The sequence below is a fragment of the Macaca fascicularis genome, chromosome 13 (assembly GCF_037993035.2).
Source record: "Macaca fascicularis isolate 582-1 chromosome 13, T2T-MFA8v1.1".
In the NCBI taxonomy this organism is placed as follows: domain Eukaryota; kingdom Metazoa; phylum Chordata; class Mammalia; order Primates; family Cercopithecidae; genus Macaca; species Macaca fascicularis.
In genome coordinates this window covers 51,205,740-51,228,112 of record NC_088387.1, presented here as the reverse complement: position 1 = coordinate 51,228,112, position 22,373 = coordinate 51,205,740, and the positions used below count along the sequence as shown (strand labels likewise).

The 22,373-nt window shown below is 48.1% G+C and overlaps 1 protein-coding gene across 2 annotated transcripts in view; it reads right to left on the bottom strand.

The window, feature by feature from the left end:
- ADD2 (adducin 2) overlaps nt 1-22,373 on the bottom strand; it is a 111,948-nt gene that overhangs the window by 8,490 nt on the left and 81,085 nt on the right. For both annotated transcript variants that reach the window (XM_005575647.5, XM_065526982.2), the window contains 6 exons: nt 18,009-18,185; nt 13,731-13,988; nt 12,474-12,593; nt 11,506-11,595; nt 9,388-9,535; nt 7,589-7,717 (listed from right to left, as the gene is read on the bottom strand). In XM_005575647.5, coding sequence (XP_005575704.3) covers nt 7,589-7,717; nt 9,388-9,535; nt 11,506-11,595; nt 12,474-12,593; nt 13,731-13,988; nt 18,009-18,185 — 922 coding nt within the window. The remainder of the gene's footprint in view (nt 1-7,588; nt 7,718-9,387; nt 9,536-11,505; nt 11,596-12,473; nt 12,594-13,730; nt 13,989-18,008; nt 18,186-22,373) is intronic.

Below are 22,373 nucleotides of genomic sequence, written 5' to 3'. Positions count from 1 at the left end.
CAGAGTGGGGTAACTTGCGGACAGTTAGAGTGGACGAGTGAACTACCTGGGCCAGATCTCCCTGTAACAAAGCCTTCGTAACTCCTGATGCTGCTAGGCAAGTCAAAGTGCCCCTCCAGACCACTGTGGAGCACCAGCTCCCTATTGGTACCAAAGACTTTGGCCATTGCTCCCAGTCTTCCCACTGCCCAGCCCATGTCCTGTCATCCTCATCCAGCCTCTTCTCCCGTTCTGCCACGTAATCCTGTGGCCATCACCTGGCAGTACTCTTGAGTGCCATAAACCAGGCTGGACACAACCATCTCTCTGTCCACTCTCCTATTCCCACTTCGCCTGCTTTTTGCCATATCAAGCTGCCGGTCCCTGGACCTCTCACTGTCATCCCAGCCCGTTCCCCTCTGGAAGGCCCTTCACTCTCCTCTGTGTCCCCAGCCTTCACTCCATATAATGAATCAGCTTGAGTGTTACTTCTTCCTTCAAGTCTCTCCTGATCCTCATTCCCACTTCCAGGTAGTTAACACTCCTTTCTTTCTGCCTCTGCTTTCTAAACTTCCATCCTAGCAACTTCAAAATGATCACGCACTTTTTTTTTTTTTTTTCCCCTGAGACGGAGTCTTGCTCTGTCACCCAGAGCTGGAGTGCAATGGCGGGATCTCAGATCACTGCAATCTCTGCCTCCCAGGTTCAAGCAATTCTCCTGCCTCAGCCTCCCAAGTAGCTGGGATTACAGGCGGCCACCACCACGCCCAGCTAATTTTTGTATTTTTAGTACAGATGGGGTTTTGTCATGTTGGCCAGGATGGTCTCAAGCTCCTGACCTCTTGATCCGCCCACCTCGGCCTCCCAAAGTGCTAGGATTACACGCGTGAGTCACTGCGTCCAGCCCACACTTGTTTTTTATGCCTATCTCCTCCCCCTTCTAAACTGAAATAAATTAGGGCAAAACTGTGTCTAATGACCTATGTTACTAGCTCACAGAAGGCACTAGAAAAGGTCTGTGGAATCCATGAATGGTTGAAGGCATGAGCAAATAAATGAATATGTGGATAGATTTATTCTAACCAAGCTAATAACATCACCTAATCTTTTCTTGTCTATCCCAGCCTGAACCTTCTAAGCTGAACTGGATCCATTCATGTAAATGAGCACCAGCCTTGAGTGCTAGCCTTTGTCTCCTGTACCTACTGCTCTGGTCTTCCCTCTCATCTTCCTTGGCTCTCCATGGCTCTGCAACTTCAACCTAGACCCTCACTGCAGGGCCTTCACTTGAATGACACATTAGGATGCATTTCTCAAGCTTGACCCTTGGCGCTGTCCTCTGAGATGGTTTGGGCACTTGCCTTCTAGCTCCATGAAGACAACTATGGATAAGAGGGGCTCCCACTTTCTGTCCAAGTGTCATTTCCTGCCTGGTAGCAACAAGTATCCTCGCTCCAATGGCATCCTTCAACCATGCCCCTCATCCGTGTCCCTTTGCCCATACCTGCTCTGCTGTCAACCTAAGCAACAGCCTCAGTCCCTGGTGTGTGTCTAGTTTAGGAGAGCAACACTCAAGGTTCTTCTCACCATGTAGAAAGTGGGGGCGACAGATAGTGCATCTGCCATGATTCAGAGAGGTTCCACATCATGAATTGTTTGAGGAGTCATGACACATGGAAAATGGGGATTAGAGGAGCCAGGTTCCTAACTAAGGTCATTACTCCCTCAACTACAGAGTCAGAGACCACTGGAGGGTTCCACTGGCCAAGAGAAGGGACAGGGCTCCAGAAATCAACATGTGTTAGGCCCCTGGAAAGTACTGAGGACAGGCTCTGATAGCCTAGACCCCTCCTCTGTCAACAGGTTGAAGACCAGGCTGGGAGAGGCCCCAGGAACTAGGGTCAGATGGGAACTCACCTTCTAGCCTCTTCTAAGAAGAACCTCTGACTTTGTCTCCTGAATGGGGGGAACTTGGAGCTCTGGGAATAGGGGATATTCTGGGAGTGAGTAGAGTGGGGCAGAAGTTGGAAAATGGGGGCTGTGTCCAACGATGGTGACTGGAAAGCTGGGGGAGAGACAGGAGGCATTGGGAGAACAGGTGGCAGGAGCAAGACTAGACTCAGAAGTCAGGGCCCACACCCAGACCCTGTGGGTTGGGAGACAAAGGACTAAAAGGCTTCTAGAGGCTGGAAGAGGAAGGGGGCTTCTGTGGGAGGTGCAGAGCTGGTTTGGACACTCTGCCTCTCCAACTTGATTTCTCACTAGCCCACAGCCTCCAACCACTGGCTGTCTCTTGGCCACCAATGAACATGTGGTGGTTAATTTTAATGCGTCAACTTGACTGGCTAAGGGATGCCCACATAGTTGGTAAAATAATATTTCTGGGTGTGTCTGTGAGGGTGCTTCTAGAAGAGATTAGCATGTTTTGGGGGGGGGGGGATGGAATTTCGCTCAACCTCTGCCTCCTAGGTTCAAGCGATTCTCCTGCCTCAGCCTCCCGAGTAGCTGGGATTACAGGCGCATGCCACCTTGCTCAGCAAATTTTTGTATTTTTAGTACAGACAGAGTTTCACCATGTTGGCCAGGCTTATCTCAAACTCCTGACCTCAGGCGATCCATAAGCCTCAGCCTCCCAAAGTGCTGGGATTATAGACATGAGCCATCGCGCCGGTCCAGGATTAGCATTTGAATCAGAAGTCTGAATATAGAAGATCTGCCCTCACCAACATGTTTGGACACCATCCAATCTGTTTAGGGCCCTCTCACATAGAACAAAAAGGTGGAAGAAGGGCAAATTCTCTCTGTTCTTGAGCCGGGACACCCATCTTCTCCTGCCCTCAGGCTTAGAGCTCCTGGTTCTCAGGCCTCAGACTCAGACTGAGTTACACCACTGGCTGTCCTGTTCTCCAGCTTAGAGACAACATACTCTTCAGCCTCCACCATCACATGAGGCAATTCCCCTAGGGAGTCTCTTCTTATCCCTCTACATATCCTGTTGGTTCTGTTTCTCTGGAGAAGCCTAATACAGTCCCCTTCCAGGAATGCCAGCTCTCCCAGCTTCCTAGGCACCACCCCTGCACAACCCATTCCACTCCTCTCTGCCGCTCCAAGCATGTCCCTATCCAAGGTCTGGCTCAAGCCACACTGTATCTGGACAGCCTCCCCTGACATTGGACAATGAGCTCGCCTTCCTCTAAACCCACTGCTCATATATTCATTTTACACTTGCATGTGTCATTTATCTTTTTTTCTTTTGAGAGTCTATTCATCACCCAAGTACACTGTTCATGACAGAAACTCTGTCTTTTACTTCTCTGACAATCATCATGCAGCTCAGTGACAACATGTTCAAGCCATGTTTACTGCTGCTGACGTTTGTCAAGTGAGGCCAGATTGAAGGCTCAACAGAGGGTGCCTTGCATCAGCTCAGCAGCTGGGCTCTTCTGTGGCCGTGCACTGCGATAAAGACATGGAGAAGGAATATGGACCTTGCGTAACTGAAGGAGCAAGGCTGCCTTTCCTCCCTGGCCTGCTGACATCTCAGGCTCAAACACATGACCTCTTGCCTCAAGCCCCCCAGCTTTGAGAAGTCTTCTCTTTGCAGCAGAGAAGACACCAGTGGAGGGCCTAGAAACAGGATTTGCTGATGCACTTCTGAACACAAGGTCAATCTGACAGATCCTGACCTATATTCCAAATGCATGGAGAATTGGTCGCTGCCATGTACTGCTTTTATTTCCCTGTTGAAACGGTAGTGCCATACCATTGCATAGAGAGGTCATAGAGAGATTCATTAAAGACCTTGAAAAAAAAAAAAAACATGTTCTATGTTGACACAAAGGCTGAGCACTCATGCAGCAACAGTCAAAAAGGCCCAAAGGTGCTCAAAGAACAGAGCACAAAGGAAGAAGAGCAACAAGCTGAGCTGCCCATGGCTGACCATTGAGCTGGATGCTGGCCATGCAGAGAGGTTTGCAACAGAGTTTCTGTCTGGGTTTAAATTCTCAAACATCAGTGTCTGAAAGAATCACCCAGAGAGCTTGTAAAAATGCAGCTTCCTAGTGTTGTCCTCACAATAAACTGAAACAGAAGGTGGGCCAAGAAATAGATATTTTTAACAAGTCCCCAGGTAATTCTGATACAAAAGGCCCATTGGCCACACATTGAGAAACGTAAGTTTAGAATGCTATGTTTTCTGCGACTTTTACTTACCCCCAAACCTAGAGTACTGCTGATAAAAAAGAAAGTAGAGCTTCTCATAAATGGATGCAGTGGACTCTGTGCCTCCCATCCACTCACCACAGCTGGGATATAAATGTTCCTCTAAGTACTCAAATATACTTTCAGTATCTGGTACAGCTTGTGTGCACATATGACCCTAATGAACTATCCCTCCGGGTATCCACACTGAATCTGGGCTGGCCCTGTGGCTGGCAAAACCAATAGAATGCAGTAGAAGTGCCACAGAGCAGGCCTCAGGCCAAAGACTTAAGAAGGCCTAGCAACTTCTATTTTCACAGTTTTGGGAGCCTTATACCAAACATGTATAAAGTCCAACTACCCTGATGGAAAACATGTAGAGAGGCCGCATGGGTGGGCCCTGAGACCACACAGAGGGAGAGAGAGAGAGAGAGAGAGAGAGACACACAGACAGACAGACAGACACCCAGTCATCTCAGTGTCCCAGCTGAGCCCAGCCTTCTAGCTGCCGCTGCTGAGGTACCAGGCATGTAAGTGCACCATCTTGGAAGTTCCAGCTTAGTCAAGCTCCCTACTGACTGTAGCCCTCCGCGGATATCACATCAATCAGAAATCATCCAGCTAAGCCCCATCAACCCCAGTCAACCCACAAAAGAACCAGTTTCCGTAATACTAGTTCTTATTCTTCACCATGACTTAACCAAATATTATTGCTGCATCACAAACCACCCTAAAACTTAGTGGCTTAAAACATCAAGTGCTGTATTAGCTCTTACAATTTGGAGAACATGGTAGATAAAAAGGACTAACTTACGTAAAGCATGTTACAAAGTACTTTTATATTCAGTAGCTCATTTTATCCTGACAACATGCTGTGGGTTAGGAAAGGCAAAGATTCATGTTATTCCCGTCCAGCAGTGTTTTTAAATGACTTCTTTGAGATGGCTACATTAGTTAGTGGCAGAACTGATCATGTGATATCAAATACAGGGCTATTTCTTTGCAGGCATAGCCAGTTGCCCTGAGGGTTCAGCAGAGGATAAGGTGAGCTGGGACAAGGTCCGACAGGAGCTAAAGAGAAGGTTATAGCACAGATGGCCAGATGCAGAGGCTCTCTTTGATGGCGAGCCTTCAAAGAGGCTGATGGGGTAGGAATCAGGTAGACAGATGAGGAGTGACACTGAAGTGACTCAGCGTAAGAGGATTTGAGGTCATGGTAGCAAATGGTTGGAAAAAGCCATCCCCGATCTGATGGGTGGGCTAGATGTGAAACAGCAGAGACTTGCATGGCAGGTCAGCTCTGTCTGCCTAGGAGCTGGGCAAGCCTGTGAGCAGCCCGGCCAAGGCTTCGCACCAGGCTCCCCACCCAACTACAGCTTGTGTCCTCGTCATGCAGGGTCTGCTCCAAGGTGCCATGCTCCCTAGCTCTGTCTGTTACAGGAAGTGGGTTATGGGAAGTGTCTTCAAGACAACTCTTCTAACTACTCAACAGTGGGCCCCTCCAGGGGAAGAATGAAAAATCCTGCTATAGGGTGTAAAATGTCAGGCAGTGGGTAAACAGCTATCCCACCCACTGCACGCCCCTCCTGGCCCTTGTCCCACTCCTCCATGAGCCTCCTCTCCAGCCCTGGATTTCCTTCCTGCGGCTGGAACACATGTCCTAAAGACCCTAGCAGACCAGGCCCTCTATGCATCCTTATAACGCAGTTCAGGCTCTAGCCCAAAACCTAGATGAGGCAACAGGCTCCTTCAAGGTGCCCGTGCATTAGGAAGAGTGGGCGCCTGACAGCCATAAGCACTCTACCGCCGGGAGTGCCTGCGAGCTGGCCCTACTGCCTGCAAACTCTTGGGAGCTTATTGCTTCTGGGCGTGTGTGCCTGTGTGTTTGTGTATGTGTGTGGCCTATGTGTGTATATCCACATCTCCCATAGAGAAGCCTAATCCATGCATAGTGCATGTGGAATTGGCCATGAATTTTACAGCCAGGAAACTTCCCAAAGGCAGAGTTGTGAGTCGCAAAAGAAAAACATGGGGAGAAATCTATTTCTTTTGGGAAAAAAAAAAAAAAAATCCTCCCTCCCCCATTGCAAGGGTTGCGGTGAGTTAGTAAACAGCCTGTCTATACTTACTACAGAGACAAGTATTCAGAATCGGAGGAAACTCCTTTGATGAAGGCACAAATGGGAAGAGAAAGGAAGACATTGTGGAGACAGGTTGACAACACCACGGTGAGACACAATGAACACAACAGTTGGGGGACATCCGCTTGGGCTCTGGCCTCAAGCAGATGGGTTTCCTCTGGCAACGCTGCACATGAGGCAGTAGTTTGCTTGTGGAGGGAGCTCAGGGTTGGGGATTCTACTGGAATCCACATATGTGGCCGTTCTACCCCAGAGGGAGAAGATTCCAATAGGCCACCATATTGCTGCTCTCTGGAGAGTAGGACGGCTCTGTCTGGTGGGGGTGTCCAGGGGACCTGGGATGGAGTGTTCATGCCCTGGAGTGATTCCAGGAGCTCAGTAAAGATACTTTTACGATTTAGGTGGCCAGGAACTATAATTCTTATCCACTTTATGTATATTATTAACCATAACCATAATAGCATCTTAAATTATTTAAGTCCTGCTTTTACTCTTTCAAAGTATGTTTTCACCTACATTTCCCTTATACATGTATGAAAAGGGAATATATTAGGAGCCCCATCTGACAGTCAATGAAACTGAGGCACAGAGATGCTATCTGATTTGCTAAAATTAGCAGTTATTACTAGTTAGCAGTTCAGTTGGGCCTAGAACTCAGTTCTTTAAGCTAGTATCTCTCTACTGAAGCTGTTTTCAACCTGGACCACACTTTAGAGATGTGAAAACTCCAGGCTGTACTCCTCAATCCACCTGACTGAAGACTTTTCTGAGTTTTCCTTAACTCAGAAAAGCTGGGAGTGGGATCAAGCCTGTTAAAGCTCCCCAGGTGATTCCAATGTACCGCTAAGGTTGAGTATGACATCATTACCCTCACCTGGGAAATTCAGCCTCTCAGGCCACCTCCCAGACTTAATGAGCGGAATCTTCAGTTTCACAAGATCCCCACACGGTCCCCATACACGTTAAAGTCTGAGAAAGGGGCTAGTGCATCTGGAAAGGCCTAACAGCCCCAGCCAGGTCTGAGTTGAGGCAAGGAGCCAGGGGCCACTTATTCTTCATTGCTTACACTGGGTTTAAGCTGCAAGGTGCAGTGTTACAGCTTGTGAGTGAAACAACGTGAAACTCGATAACCCCTATTTCTGATTCCCTAGAAATAGCAGAGAGGAATGATTTTCAGATTAGGAGCAACACGGGTGGAAGGCAGGGCACCTTCCCAGCCTGCAGATGCACCCCTCTCCCTCCCTCCCAGCCTGCTCAGCTGGACTCACCCTCTAAAGACTTGGAAGGAGAGACTAAAGGGCTTTTCGTCTCTGCCTCCTTCGCTGGGCTCTGCACCGGAGAAGCAGGTGCAGACTTTGCAGGTGAGCCAGGCTCTTCTGGGGCAGTTTCTTTCTCTCCTGAAAAAAACAGAAAACCACCTCAGGATAGAGGTCAAATAGAGAAGAGATAATCAAGGAAATAAAGCCTTCTAAAAATTACTGTTTTCTATGTGGTCATCAATCCTTCTGGCTGATAATGAACCTTCTGGCTGAAGTAAGCTGCTCCCCCTAACCTTTTTAGATTTCTGCTACTTCCCTGGGAAGGCCAATGGGAGAGGGTGGAGTCATGTTTCCTTCATCGAAACACACCTACCAATATGTTACTCCAGATGTGGAGGACAACACTGCAGGAGAACTTGCACACGGCCGGACCAGAGCCTGGCTCTCATTCCTGTCCTGTCTCTGAAGAGAACCAGCCAGGAGCTTTATGTTGTGAGCACAGAGCACATCAACAGGTAAGAGGTGGACCCACAACCACCAACTCCCTTTATTTATTTTTTGCTGACTCCCCTTAAAAACACCCATGATTTCTTTGCATGTAACTATTGTTTAATTCATCAAATTTACATTTTCTGTCCAAGCAATCCCTAGGGATATAAAGTGCCATGTTCTTCTATTTGCTTTTCAGTTGGCACATTAGAGCTCCAAGCGAGCCAGCAAGGGATTTTTTGTTTTTGTTGTTGTTGTTTGAGACGGAGACTCCCTCTGTCATCCAGGCTGGAGTGCAGTGGTATGATCTCAGCTCACCGTAACCTCTGCCATCTGGGTTCAAGCAATTCTCCTGCCACAGCCTCCTGAGTGGCTGAGATTACAGGCGCGCACCACCATGCCTGGCTAATTTTTGTATTTTTAGTAGAGACGGGGTTTCACCATGTTGGCCAGACTGGTCTCGAACTCCTGACCTCAAGTGATCCACCCGCCTCAGCCTCCCAAAGTGCTGGGACTACAGGCCATGCCTGGCCAGCAAGGGTTTTTTTAAGTGCCTGCTTTGTGTCCAGGAAGGTGGCTGACTTGGGATGAGGAGGGGAGATGGTGGAAGACCCTGCCCTGAGGGCGTGACAGTCTAGCCCGGTGGACACAACCAAAAGCTGAATTATGTGTCTCAGACCCCAAGTGGTCAGGAAGCAAAGAGAAGGGGCAGCTCAATTTGGGTGGAATAGAGAGGGTGACAGGGTGGCCTTCCTAGCTGGAGAGGGGTTTGAGAGGAAGCCAGAAGTGTGGATGACTGACCAGGTTAGCCAGGAAGGGGAACCATGCCAGGAAGAGACAAAGGTAGGAACAAGGGCACATGAGCTACTGTGAGTGAATATTTGGGAGTCAACACGGAGAGATGGGCTTCACTCAAGATTTTGAAATAAAGGAGTGAGAAAAAGACATAAAGGTGTCAGCTGGTGGAGGGTTTTGATTGCCAGGCTAAAAGGCTTATACTAGACCTGGTGGGAAATAATAATGATGACTATGATCATTATTATAGCTAAAACTGATCTGGTGTTTACTGGCCTAAGCCATATTTCTAGGCACTTCTCTAAGCACATTACAAGTATTAACTCCTTTATGAGAGGGTCAAGTGACGTCATGAAGGAATCGAGTAACTGTCAGGAACAGAGCAATGAAGAGCATTTTTGCAATTAATGGAACTACGGTAGATATATTCTTTGATGATAAGCAGGAAGGTCCTCTCATGGTGGTCCTGAGCTCTCCCCTCCACCCTGGGGACTTAGAAGCAAGGGTGCCTCAGGGTCATTTACCATCAAGTTCTAGTTTCTTCCTCTCCACCTCTTTCTTGTACTCCTCCAACTCCTGGTCAGTGAGTTGGCTGAAGGGGTTGGGCACCGTCTCCTCTGAATCATCTTTGGTATCCTCGTCGCCCTTGGACATCAGCTGGCTCTCTGTAGACTGAAAGTTAACCACAGAGGGTGTGTCGCTCTCTGAACGCCGCAGTTGGGGCACAGGCCCCAGCTTCCTTTTAGATTCATGTGGCTGCAAGCGGTCTTGCTAGGGACAGCATGGCATGCAGCTCCTTGGAAACAGCTCAGGGCCTCGGGGTAGGGGTTGTTCATTCCTCCCCATTGCTACCTCACCCCTAGACCCAGATTTTTGCAACTGGCTGGATGAATATAGGGGGTCCACAGTCTGCCCCTGAAATAAAATCAAAGGATGCTCCCAAGCAGAAGGAAGACACACCTTTATTGCAATCCCTTCTATGGACACTTCCAAGCCATCGCTATGCAAATACAGTTGGTGGCCCAAAGGCAGTCAGCCAAAGCCCAGCAAGCATAGCATTGGCTCAAGCAAGCTTCATGCCAGCCATTCCCCATCACTGCCCTCCCCGCCCGCCCCCACAGCAGTGCAAGCCACAACACACAGCATTAAGTTATATGCACAACACACAGCAGCTTCAGTGCTCTTAGTCCAAACTGTTAGTCCTGTTTCGCACACAGTCGTAAGTGACAAAAGGGCCAAGGTTCCTGAGTCTCAGATCTTCAACCTGCCTGTACCGCAGGTCCCTGCAGGGATAGTGGCAAAATCACTGGGTTTTGCCACCTCTGTGGAGCCCCTGGCTCCAAGGAGCTGACCAGCCGGCCCTTGCATAAGCTTCGGGAATTCTTTGACCCCTCCAGCCCAAGACAGGGACTAAAATTCAGACTCCACAGCCCTTTCTCCTAATTTGGCATCCTCATCTTGGCCTTTGAGGACGCAGCACTCTGAAGCTGAGGAGCAAAGAGAGTGAAGCCAAAGGGAGGTGAGCCTGGAGCCTGCCAGTCCTCCCTGCCCTGGCCCGCCAGGTCTTCTGGCCCCTGGGCCCCTTCCAAAAGGGAGGCCACAGCAGGCCTAATGTAGGGAATCACGGAGTCAACCGAGAATCCAAGACCAAAAACCCAAGAAGAGGGACTCTGAGAAGAGCACTTGGTATACATGGCAGGGGAGATTTTTGTTTGTTTTTTAAGTTTTGCTTATTGTACTAAACTCTCACCTCCCCCCAGAACATGGCTATTTCTGTCCTTGACCCTACGGGATGTTCAGTGTTCCCCATCTTGGCTGAGTTGGGGTTGAGGGGAGGAAGGTGTGATGATGCAACTTTCGCACTTCTCCTGCCAACGGGCACCCACCCTGTGGGCTGCAGTCTTGATCTGAAATCACTGCATCACCACAATTTGCCCTGTAGAGAGGAACATTTCCTGTATTTCCCCGAGTTTTACTGCTAAGGAAAATGTCATGTCCATTGCTACCTTGCAAGGAGCAGCGGTGATTTCAAACACATGCCAGAATTCTGAACTTCACCCATTTTGCTAAGCACTAGACAAAACACTGTTCTATCTCAAGCACAAAAACAATGACAATACTTTCTAACTCAATGTGGGTTTGTGTGGGCAATCTTGTCCCTTCCCATCCTATAGGAGCATAGGTCTTGTCTTCATGCCCCCTCTCTATGGGTACATGATCATTTTCCCAGAGCTCTGGCTGGATGACATCATACCAGGCACAGAGGTCAGAGACACTCAGGGCTGGGCACACCTGGGAGTCTCCAGCCCCAAGCCTGTGAGTCCCCACTTCATGGGGTAGTAAGGGAGGACAGAGTGGAGTTCCATGGCAGGAGGTACGGAAGCTGGCCGCATCACTCCTGTGGGCAGGCTGGGCTGCTGTTCCCCTGCCCAGTGCCCACCAGGGCCATCAGACATTGTCCTCCCTGGTCCTCACAGCACCCCTGTGAGGTGGGCCTTCATTCTGCAGCAAGAGCACCAGCACCCAAGATCACAGGGGAAGGTGGTTATGAGGACTCAAGGGTCCTGCAGCCCAGCCCCAGGCACAGAAGACCCCGAAGGCAAACATGTTTCCCCGCCAGTCAGGGGCAGCCTCTGCTGTACCGGGCTTCGGCTCTTCTCGGCAATGACACTCGCCAGGAGCTGGGACTGAGGTCCCGCTGACTTCACATCTTGTCGGTTTTGTTCTCGAATCTGTGTGGAAAGGGGAGAGGGAGAGTGAGCTGGCTGTTCGGGATCAGTGTGGAGTTTGGGAGGGGGCATACTGGTGTGCCTGGGTTCTGGAAAGGTCCTCCAGCGGTGTGGGAGCCTGTCTTCTATCATAATGCAATCCTTGCAGTCTAAGGGGGGGCCTCCAAGTCTGTTCTAGGGTGAATTAGCAATTTATGTAAAGCACCAGATTTTCATGAAACCAGAAGGAGCTGTAAACTATGAAAAGTAAAATGAGGCATAGTTGATCCTAAGAAGCCCATGAGGAATTTGTTTTAAATACAGATTCTAGGCATCCACCGCCTCCCACCATTGAATCTGAATGTCTGGGGAGAGGGGAGAGGGAAGGAGGGTGGTAGAGGAGGGTGACCCAGGAATCTAAACTTTCAACAAGTGCTGTAGGTATCCAGGCCCACACACTGCAACACTATCCTGTGAGTGATCTGACCTGTTAGAGGTGCCTGCTACAACTGCAGTTTTAAAGTAACATTAAAAATATACTCAAGTGAACTGTCAGGCAAAGGTCCGGAAACAAACACAGTGATCTTGAAATATTGCAAATAAACCAAAAGGAAAATGGTATAAAATTCATTAAAACTCAGTTTGTGGGCAGGCCTTTCAGACACAGCAGATGTGTAAACCAAGCCCCGCTCTAGGTAAAGGGTTACGGGACCACATGAGTACGGCGCTTAGCACGACACCTGGGCCATGGTCAGTCAATGGTAGTTTCCCTCTCCTGTGAGGCATGTGAGATTGTGAGATGTCAGCAAGTCAGGCACATCCTGGGAACTCAGCTCCCGTTTGCGGGACTTGAGACCCCCAATGTGGGAGAAGAAAGAGTGGGATAAACGGCCTCCACTTACCTTGTTCCTCATCTCCAGCACTTCCTGGGGGTCGGTATAGAGAGGCACAAATTGGTTTGGGTTTTCGATGCGAATCGGCATGCCACTGCTGGATTTCTCCACCTCGTCAGCCTTCATCCACTGTACAAACACAAGGCCATGGGGCTGAGGTGAGGGAACAGGCCCATGCATCCTCCCTGGTGGTCCACCCATGAGATCTGGGCCCAACGGCCTGCGTGGAAGGTCAGCAAGCCTACTCATAGACACTCTCTCTTCTTCGGCATCTTTGATGTCTGTCTCCAGGAGCAGAGAAGGGCAACAGATGACCCAGTTACCAATGAAGGCCCTCAGGCCAAAGGTCGGCTATAAAGAACGTCCAAGAGTCGGGGTCAGAACCTTGGGAAATAGCTTTGACACACAGGCAAACATTTGGGCTTCAGTATTAGGTAACTTGATTTGAGTTTGGAGAGCTTCATATTGTTTGTTTGTTTGTTTGTTTTTTGAGACGGAGTCTCCCTCTGTTGCCCAGGCTGGAGTGCAGTGGCGCGATCTCGGCTCACTGCAAGCTCCGCCTCCCGGGTTCACGTCATTCTCCTGCCTCAGCCTCCTGAGTAGCTAGGACTACAGGTGCCCACCACCACGCCCGGCTAATTTTTTTGTATTTTTAGTAGAGATGGGGTTTCACCGTGTTAGCCAGGATGGTCTCGATCTCCTGACCTCGTGATCTGCCTGCCTCAGCCTCCCAAAGTGCTGGGATTACAGGCATGAGCCACCGTGGAGAGCTTCATATTGTTTTATGAAGAGCTATTCTGTTTGGCTATTGGCTACTTTTATGTTAAAGAGAAATTGACAGCCTGTGGGTGGGGAGAGGGAGAGAAAAGGTAACTTCATAGAAGTGGCTGTGCAGCCCGCCTCCTGGACTTGCATCAGATCTGAAGTCCCAATGTTAAATGCTCCTCCCTTGAATTTCCCAGAAGCCCCCTTTGGATGTGGGAGAAAGAAACACAAACCAACTGGTTCTGCGTCATGTGCCTGGCCCAACTGCCTTCTGGAGAAATCTGCTCCTTAGATCCAAAAACTCAGGCAGAGGTCAAGGAGGAAGCGGTCAGGGGCTCAGTGGGCCTGAGCAGCTGCTCCCAGAGGCCAAATAGGAAGCCCAAAGAGGATGCTACTAACCTGGGGCAGGAGAGGTTTGTTCTGTTCCTGTTTTAAAGCTGCTTCATCCTGCAAATGCAGCCTGCCCCTCTCTGCCCGGGTGTGTCCTGGGCTCCCCCTTACCGTGGTCTTGGGTCGGGGGCTGCCCATGCTCCTCTGGACCTCATCAGCCACATTGACCCGCAGGTAGGTGTTGGGCGTGTTGAGCCAGCGGGTCTTCTCCTTCTGCTGCTTCTGGGCATGCTGTCGCAGGGCGGGCACTGGGGCACCATCCTCCTCAAACACGAAGGCTGTGACCGTGGCTGGAATCTCCACCTCACTTTTGTGTTTGGTTTTCTCTTGAACAAAGGGGTGGCGGTACGTGTAGCCCGTTCTGTAGCCCTAAAAAGGACAAAAACAGAACCACTTATGGGGTGAGAAAAAAGGCCTGTACATGCACATACACGCACACACACCTTTCCTTCCATCTGCTTAAAGGACTCTTCATGTAAACCCAAATCTCCATTAAACAATCTAGGCTTTCCACTCTTCTGGTATATTTCAGAACTGTTCCCTCTTCCTGGTCCCCTAACCCCTCTCTTTCTCTGCCCCAAAAAGTCCTCTGATCTGGGCTGAGAAAATCCCTAGACCTTTGTGGACCAGACAGACAGAGCTCCTCATCCAAATGGAGCCATAGATTTCCTCTGGTCCAGTGGCTCCCAGCCCTGGCCGCACACTGGAATCACTGGGGGAGCTTCACACAAACACTGACGTCTGGGCCCTGATGCAGAGTTGCCCATTTAATCAGATCACGGCGTGGCCTGGGCTACAGGATCTTTAAAAACTTCCCAGATGATTTACCAGTCACCCCTCCTTTCCTTGACTCTGAAGCTTCTTAACAATTTCCTTCTAAGAACCCTGAAAGCAGACTCAAGAACATTCCTGTCTCCTAAGCAAGGCCACGTCCCTCAAAGCTGGAGCTGACTGCTTCTTGGAGAGAACAAACATTCTGGAATCCTGGCAGCTGTTGGAGCAATATTCAACTCTCCTTGTCTTCTTTTATTTTTAAATTAAAATGGCATTAAGGTATCTTTCTGATTATAAAGGAAACACAGATCCATGTAGAAAAATTAAGGGAAATAAAGAAATAAAGAAAAAACTGAATTTTATGCAAACTCCCACTCCAGAGACAACCACTAAAAACCTTTCCAGTCTTATCTCTATGCATACGCATGTGTGTCCATGTATGTTTGATACTAGTAAAATGATATTTCCAATTACATATAATGGCTACTTAACTATTTTCCTTTGTAAATTTGTTTATGTTCTCAGCCCATTTTTCTTTTTTTTTTTTTTTTTTTTGGTTGAGATGGAGTCTCGCTCTGTCGCCCAGACTGGAGTGCAGTGGCCGGATCTTGGCTCACTGCAAGCTCTGCCTCCTGGGTTTATGCCATTCTCCTGCCTCAGCCTCCCGAGTAGCTGGGACTACAGGTGCCCGCCACCTCGCCCGGCTAGTTTTTTTGTATTTTTTTTCAGTGGAGACGGGGTTTCACCGTGTTAGTCAGGATGGTCTCCATCTCCTGACCTCGTGATACGCCCGTCTTGGCCTCCCAAAGTGCTGGGATGACAGGCTTGAGCCACTGTGCCCGGCCTCAGCCCATTTTTCTATTGATGTTTCTCTTTTTCACATTGATTTGTAAGCTCTGTAAATTAAGAATATTAATTTTTTCACTATCATAGATGGTGAAAATATTTGCCTCCATACTTTGTCTTTTACCTTGTTTATGGCGGGGGAGTGGTTTATAGAAATGCACATTTTGAATTGTTTAATATCGTATCTATCAATATTTGTCATGATTGCAGACTTTTCTGCTGTGCTTGATAGGTCTTCCCTAACACAAGGGTATCAAAAACATAAATCTATGTTTTTTAATATCCCTATGAGTTCACTTTTTATGTTTACCATTTTGATAAACCAGGAATTTATCTTGTTGAAATAAATGAAGTAGCAATCTGCCTCAGTTTTCTTTCCCAGATGGCAAGTAGTCTATCTTTCCCCTACTGATTTATAAAGTGCCTGTTTTTCCTGTGTTAAATTCTCATATATTTTGGATCTATTTCTGGATTCTCTAAGCTGTTGCGTTGTTTTGCACGTCCATTCTGCTAGTGCCATGCTATTTAGTTGCTAAAGTTTTATCACACTTTGTCATGGTGGAATTAGTATTCCTAATTACTTTTATTTTTGTAACATTGTCCTAGCCATCCTGAATTTCACATGGAAGGGCATTTTGTCAAGTCCTTGTATCTTCCCTCATTTTTGAAAGAAATCCATTGAGTTTACTGATTAATTTTGGGGAAGTAACGTCTTTACCCTATTGAAGCTTTCTAACCAAGAATAAATTATAGCTCTTCACTGACTTCGGGTTTTCTCTGATGTCTATTAATAAAGTTTTATGGTTTTAAAAAATGGATTCTGCTTTTTAATATTTTATGATTGTACTCCATTTGCAAATAGGATTATTTTCTCCCATTATTATATTTTCAAAGTAGTTAATGTTAAGACACAAAAACTTCTGATTTTTGTACATATTTGCATAATTGACCACCTTAAACTGAAATCACCTTTGCAAAATTATGACAGTAAGATAAGTAAGATATGACACGGCTGACTCTGTCTTGCTTCTAGCCTCACAAGCTGGCTGGCTTTGCCCATTCCTGGATGTGAGCCAAGCCAACTTCAGGAGAAATTTAGTTTATAGTGTAAACGATGACAGCCCTTCCCAAAAACTAAATTGCCCTTGTAAAACTAATGAAAGACCACCAAGTTAGGAAGAGGAAAGGGGCCTGAATTTTCTAAGATGTAGGCATAGTTAAATAATTACCAGCCATTATTCCAGAGGTCACACGATTTACAACTTCCCCAGTTACTCCTGTAAATAATATCACTATTGTAGAACCTAAGATTGGCCTTTGGAGATATCTTTTCAGGCTTTTGCATTTCTGACAACTGGGACTCGGTCAGTCCTGTGTCCCCACCCATAGGCAGACTCAGTGCACAAGCACCATATTCCACACTCCTATAACTGTATCCCCAACCAATCAGCAGTACCCATACCTTAGCCCTCTACCCACTAAACTATCTTTGAATCTTCCTGGCACAGTGGCTCACACCTGTAATTTCAGCACCTTGGGAGGCTGAGACAGGTGGATCACTTGAGCCCAAGAGTTTAAGACCAGGAATCTTTGAAAAACCCCCTTTGAAAAATCCCTAACCTCTGAGGCTTCAGTGAGATTGATTTGAGTCTATCTCCTGCATGGTGTGGCCAGGCTCGCATCAGTTAAACTCTTTCTTTACTGTAATGCCATGGTCTCTGTGAAATGATTTTGCTTGTGTAATGGGCAGGAAGAACCCATCAGGTGGTTATAAAAGTATTCTCATTATTTCTAATATTTTTTTCAGTTGATTTTTTTTTGGACTTTATAAGCATATAACCACATTATCTGTAAATAATAATTTCCTTTCCTTTAAAAGATTTATACCTCTTTTTTTTTTTTTCTTGAGACGGAGTCTCGCTCTGCTGCCCAGGCTGGAGTGCAGTGGTGCGATTTCAGCTCACTGCAAGCTCTGCCTCCCAGGTTCACGCCATTATCCTGCCTCAGCCTCCCTAGTAGCTGGGACTACAGGTGCCCACCACCACGCCCGGCTAATTTTTTGTATTTTTAGTAGAGACAGGGTTTCACCATGTTAGCCAGGATGGTCTTGATCTCCTGACCTCGTGATCCACCCGCCTCAGCCTCCCAAAGTGCTGGGATTACAGGCGTGAAAATATTTATACCTCTTATGCTTTTTTGTTTTTTGAGATGGAGTCTCACTCTGTCACCTGGACTAGAGTGCAGTGGCACAATCTCAGCTCACTGCAACCTTCACCTCCCGGGTTCAAGCAATTCTCCTGCCTCAGCCTCCCGAGCAGCTGGGACTACAGGTGTGTGCCACCAAGCCCAGCTAATTTTTTGTTTTTTTGTTTTTTTTTTTTTTCTTTAGTAGAGCCGGGGTTTCATTGCATTAGTCAGGCTGGTCTCAATCTCCCGACCTCGTGATCTGCCTGCCTCGGCCTCCCAAAGTGCTGGGATTACAGGTGTGAGCCACTGCGCCCGGCCTAGACTACAACTTTTCATAGAGGACTCTGCAGATATGACAACATCCACAGCACTTAGTTGGTGGTGGCAAAGTCCACAGTTTACAAAAATTCAACTACTATTAGAATAACCACACATTCTAAATCAAATTTCCCATCAACGAGGCTTCAACAACCTAACTGTGATGCTGGCCGTTCTTGTGCCCACCTGATGCCTTGTAATTCCTAGTTCCAGGGGGCTAAGCCTCAATGGACTGGTCTGGAAGGGCAATGTCAGCAGACTCACCAGGTTGTCCAGCATCCTCATGAGGGCCTCAAACTCATGCTCCCCCAGTCGGCTCTTCTGCATAGGCCCAAAGGTGCTCCCGGCCCACTGCACAGAGCCCACCTCGTGGGGCCGGTGCTTCTCCTGCTCCAGGAGGATGAGGTTCTCCACTCCCCCAGCACTGGACAGAGCCGACACCTGTAGCAAAGAGCAGAGAGCCCTCAGCCCATGTGCACACGAGTACCTTGCACTTACGTATGCTCCTATATGTGATGAGAGAGTGGGGAGTCACAGAGGAGAACTTAGAGGCCAAACTGAGAAAGAGCCACCCACATTTGATAGGCATGCACCCATTTCCAAGAAAAGAGCTATTAGTTTATTTCCTGATGCCAGTTCTTAGAGATTATAAAGAATGAAATAGCAAGCGTTAAACCTTAAGACTCAAACAAAACAGAGGACTTAAAGTTACCTGGGATACAGATTAACCTAGAATTATGATTATATCTAGGGAGGGAGGGAAGATGAGACTGGAAAGGACTTCAAAGGGGACTTCAGTTCTTGTTTGTAGTATTTTGTTTCTTCAAGATTTGAAGCCAGAGGTTATGAATATGTTTGATCTGAGTGGTAAGTATGGGTGTCTATTATGTTAGTCTCTGCATTTTTCTGTATGTTTGAAATATCTCCGATGTTTTTTATTTTTATTTTGAGACAGGGTCTCTGTTGCCCAGGCTGGAGGGCAGTGTCACAATCTCAGCTCACTGCAGCCTTAACCTCCCAGGCTTAAGTTATCCTCTCACCTCAGCCTCCTGAGTAGCTGGGACTACAGATGTACACCACCACACCCAGCTAATTTTTGTATTTTTAGTAGAGATGGGGTCTTGCCCTGTTGCCCAGGCTGGTCTCGAACCCCTGGGCTCAAGCAATCTACCTGCCTTGGCCTCCCAATGTGCTGAGATTACAGGCATGAACCACCATGGCTGACCTCTCCTATATTTTTTTAAAAGTCACCTGAAAGAAATAGGCTGGCTCCCAAGCCAATGAAATTTATTTGTAACCTCATGGGATGAATTCACAGGTCCAAAGGAAGAATACATTCTCCACAATGGGGTTAGTCAGTCAAGGAAGCCCAGAAAAAGGAGACAGATAAAATGCCTACAGCCAAGCGCTGTGCAGGGGTGAGAGTTCTCACTCATGGACTTAGATTGTCTGTCCCATTGTCAAGGCTACATGGGGAGGGCAATGCAAGTGGTTGTAGGCAATGGACTCTGAGTATTAGGATAAGAGGTGTGTGTATACAGTAGGCAATTTTAGAATGATCCTAAAAAACATTCATTAATCTAACAAATCCTCTTATTTTTTTAATTCCATGCTCATCTAATGGTACATTCTATTTACCCTCATGTATCTACTACTCAGATATAATTGGTTAGGGTCTGGCTTCCTGGATGATAAATCCAGCTACATAAAGGGACAGTGGCTTGTGAATATTCCAGGTGGTGAGACAGGTGTTTTGCACTGCACATTATTATGTTAGCATTCCGAATAAGATATGATATCCCGTGTTAGCCTGCTTGTTATGGGAAACTGCTTTAATTACACAAACTTTCAGTACTTTTATGACAGTTACTTTTTACTGGAAATGAAAAAATCCAGTTTAACCTGCTGACAAATACAGGTCTATGAACCCAAGAGGATCAGGGACAGACCTTAGAGTGTGTTAAATTCATCATTTAACAAATGCCCCTGTGCTACTTCTCTGAGGTCAGCCAGACAGCCTTCCCAGGTGACCCCTGTCACCCTGTGAAGAGAAGGAAGCAAGAATATTATCTACGCCCTTCTCATCCAAGCCATGCGTCTAGCGGAGGACAGACAGACCTCTCCCACTGCCCCTCACAGCCTGGTGAGGCAGCGCTTCTCCAGGTAATGTTTAAGGGCACGGACCTAGGCACCAGGCTGCCTGGGTTTGAATCCTGGCTCTGCCACTTACCAACTATGTGACTTTTAGCAGCTATTTACCATCTGTGTGCCTCAGTTTCCTCTAAAATGAAAATAGCAGTACCTACCTTATGAGAAGTCTTTAAGGTAATACATCTAAAGCACTTAGTGTAGCACCTGGTACATATGGGGTGCCATATAAATGTTCTGATGAATGAATTTTGAGAAGCGCTATTCCCTGGGGACCCATACTTAACGGAGAAGAAGAGAGGGAGAGACTGCCCACAACCTTGTAAGAGCTGCCTCCTCCCACCTCCCTCTTCCTCCCCCGGTTTCCATGGTGATGGGTAGCAGATGGAAAAGAACTGCCTGAGCTTCTTCCCATCTGCCTGTCGGCAGAGCAGGGAGCTGCCATTCTCAGTGGGGGATGACCCAGTTTCCCGGAACCCCAAATTGATGGGGAGCAGAGAGAACACTATCCCCAGGAGAAATAAATAGGCTCTCAGCCTTGAACTGCTAACATGACCATAGCCACGTTCGCTTGTTTGCCAAGGTCACCAAGGGAGAAAACTTGGCCCACAATGGAAACAGAGCTTCAGTGCTGGCCGCTTCACCCAAAAATGACCTGGCCAGGGCTGTGCTCCCAGCGGCACCTGCAGTCACTGTTACCTAGGCTCTTCATGCCCTGATCCGCCCACGCCTCCTCTAGGTTTTCCTGCTTTTTTCTTCCACATCTTCCAGCTCTATTCCCGCCTCTAGAAGCCTCTCTGCTCTACCAGCAGGGAGGAAAAAAAAGGTCACTGGAGCTTTCCCGGGGCTATCCGTCTGCATTGCCTGAGGTCCTGTAACAAGGTCTCAGCAAACCAGTCCTGAAAAGAAAGTGACAGCAACTGGGGGAGTGGGGCTGTGAGGTACAGAAGCCCGCAGTTCTGCCCTTTACACTGTCCAGAAACTGTTTCTGGGGGCCTGCACCCTGGGAGAGGCGTACTTTACCATGTGGGGTGGTGCGACACGTGGGCATCCCTCTCCATTCATTTTTAGGGCTGAGCTATCTTTGCAGAGATGATGTTTTTACAGGAGATATTTTCTTATTGAAGACTCTTCTCCCGAAGGAAGATAGGGAGCTCTTAAGAGTTCAGATGTGGGAAAGGGAGAGTAGCTTCCCTGTATCCCAGAGGCTCCACCAGATTCTTCCACCAGTCAGTGGTCAGAGCTCAGGGCCAGAATCTTTGGTTGGGCAGCAGGCGGGGGCACCACATCACATCAGAAAGGCACCAGCTGGGTCTGTGTCCACCTGCTCCTGTTCTGACCACTGCCTCTAACACTTCCTCATCATTATCTTCACAGCTGTCCTCACCACATATCCTCTAAAAATGACTGAAAAGGTCCCACTGCAGAGCCTCCACCAGTGACGTTTCCAGGCAGATCTCAATCTCCCCAGAGTACCTCCAAGAGAAAGACCTCTTCCTCTGGGTGGTGCTCTGCCTAGGCCGGCCAGGAGAGGGCGGACAGGACACCAAGGGGTTGGGCGAAGAGCTGACTCATCCAGGAGCAACGGGCCTCTATATGTCAGTTGAGTCCTAAAAATATCATCAGCAACACCCCTCTTTGCGTCCTCACAGCAACTCGCTGGGCCCCACGTCTACAGTTGAGGAGACAGAGGCTCAAGCAAGGCAAGTCCTCTATCCAAGGGCACACAGCCCAGAGTGGGGAGAATGGAGCCCGGTCAGCCTGGTCTGGTTAATAAGGTCTTTTCAGGGTTGTGCAAGGCCCCCTACCTGCTCCTGACCAACTTGCCACATTGAAAAGTGTGTGGTTGGCTTATCCAACACCACCTTGTTGTCTATACAGCTACAGGTTTGTGGCCGGGCGTGGTGGCTCACGCCTGTAATCCCAGCACTTTGGGAGGCCGAGGCAGGTGGATCACGAGGTCAGGAGATCAAGACCATCCTGGTTAACACAGTGAAACCCCGTCTCTACTAAAAATACAAAAAATTAGCCGGGCCTGGTGGCAGATGCCTGTAGTCCCAGCTACTAGGGAGGCTGAGGCAGGAGAACGGGGTGAACCCGGGAGGTGGAGCTTGTAGTGAGCCAAGATCGTGCTACTGCACTCCAGCCTGAGTGACAGAGCGAAACCACGTCTCAAAAACAAAAACAAAAACAAAAAAAACAAAAACAAAAAACAACTACAGGTTTGTCTGTTTTCCTACTGCTTCTCCACCAACTCCTCTAAGGGGTTCCCTGATCACTGACACGCCTGTCATCTCCATTCCTTCCCAGTTAGGGATTCCATGACAGCTTCCTGGACATCATTTGGGGTTGCCCTGGCTATTAAGGCTGCCACATCAACACTCCGATTGGCCTGCTTTCCGCTTCTCTTTCTGGACTTGACCATGTTCCTGGCCTTTGCGAACCAACCCCCTCCCCTCAAAAAAAAAAAAAAAAAACCTA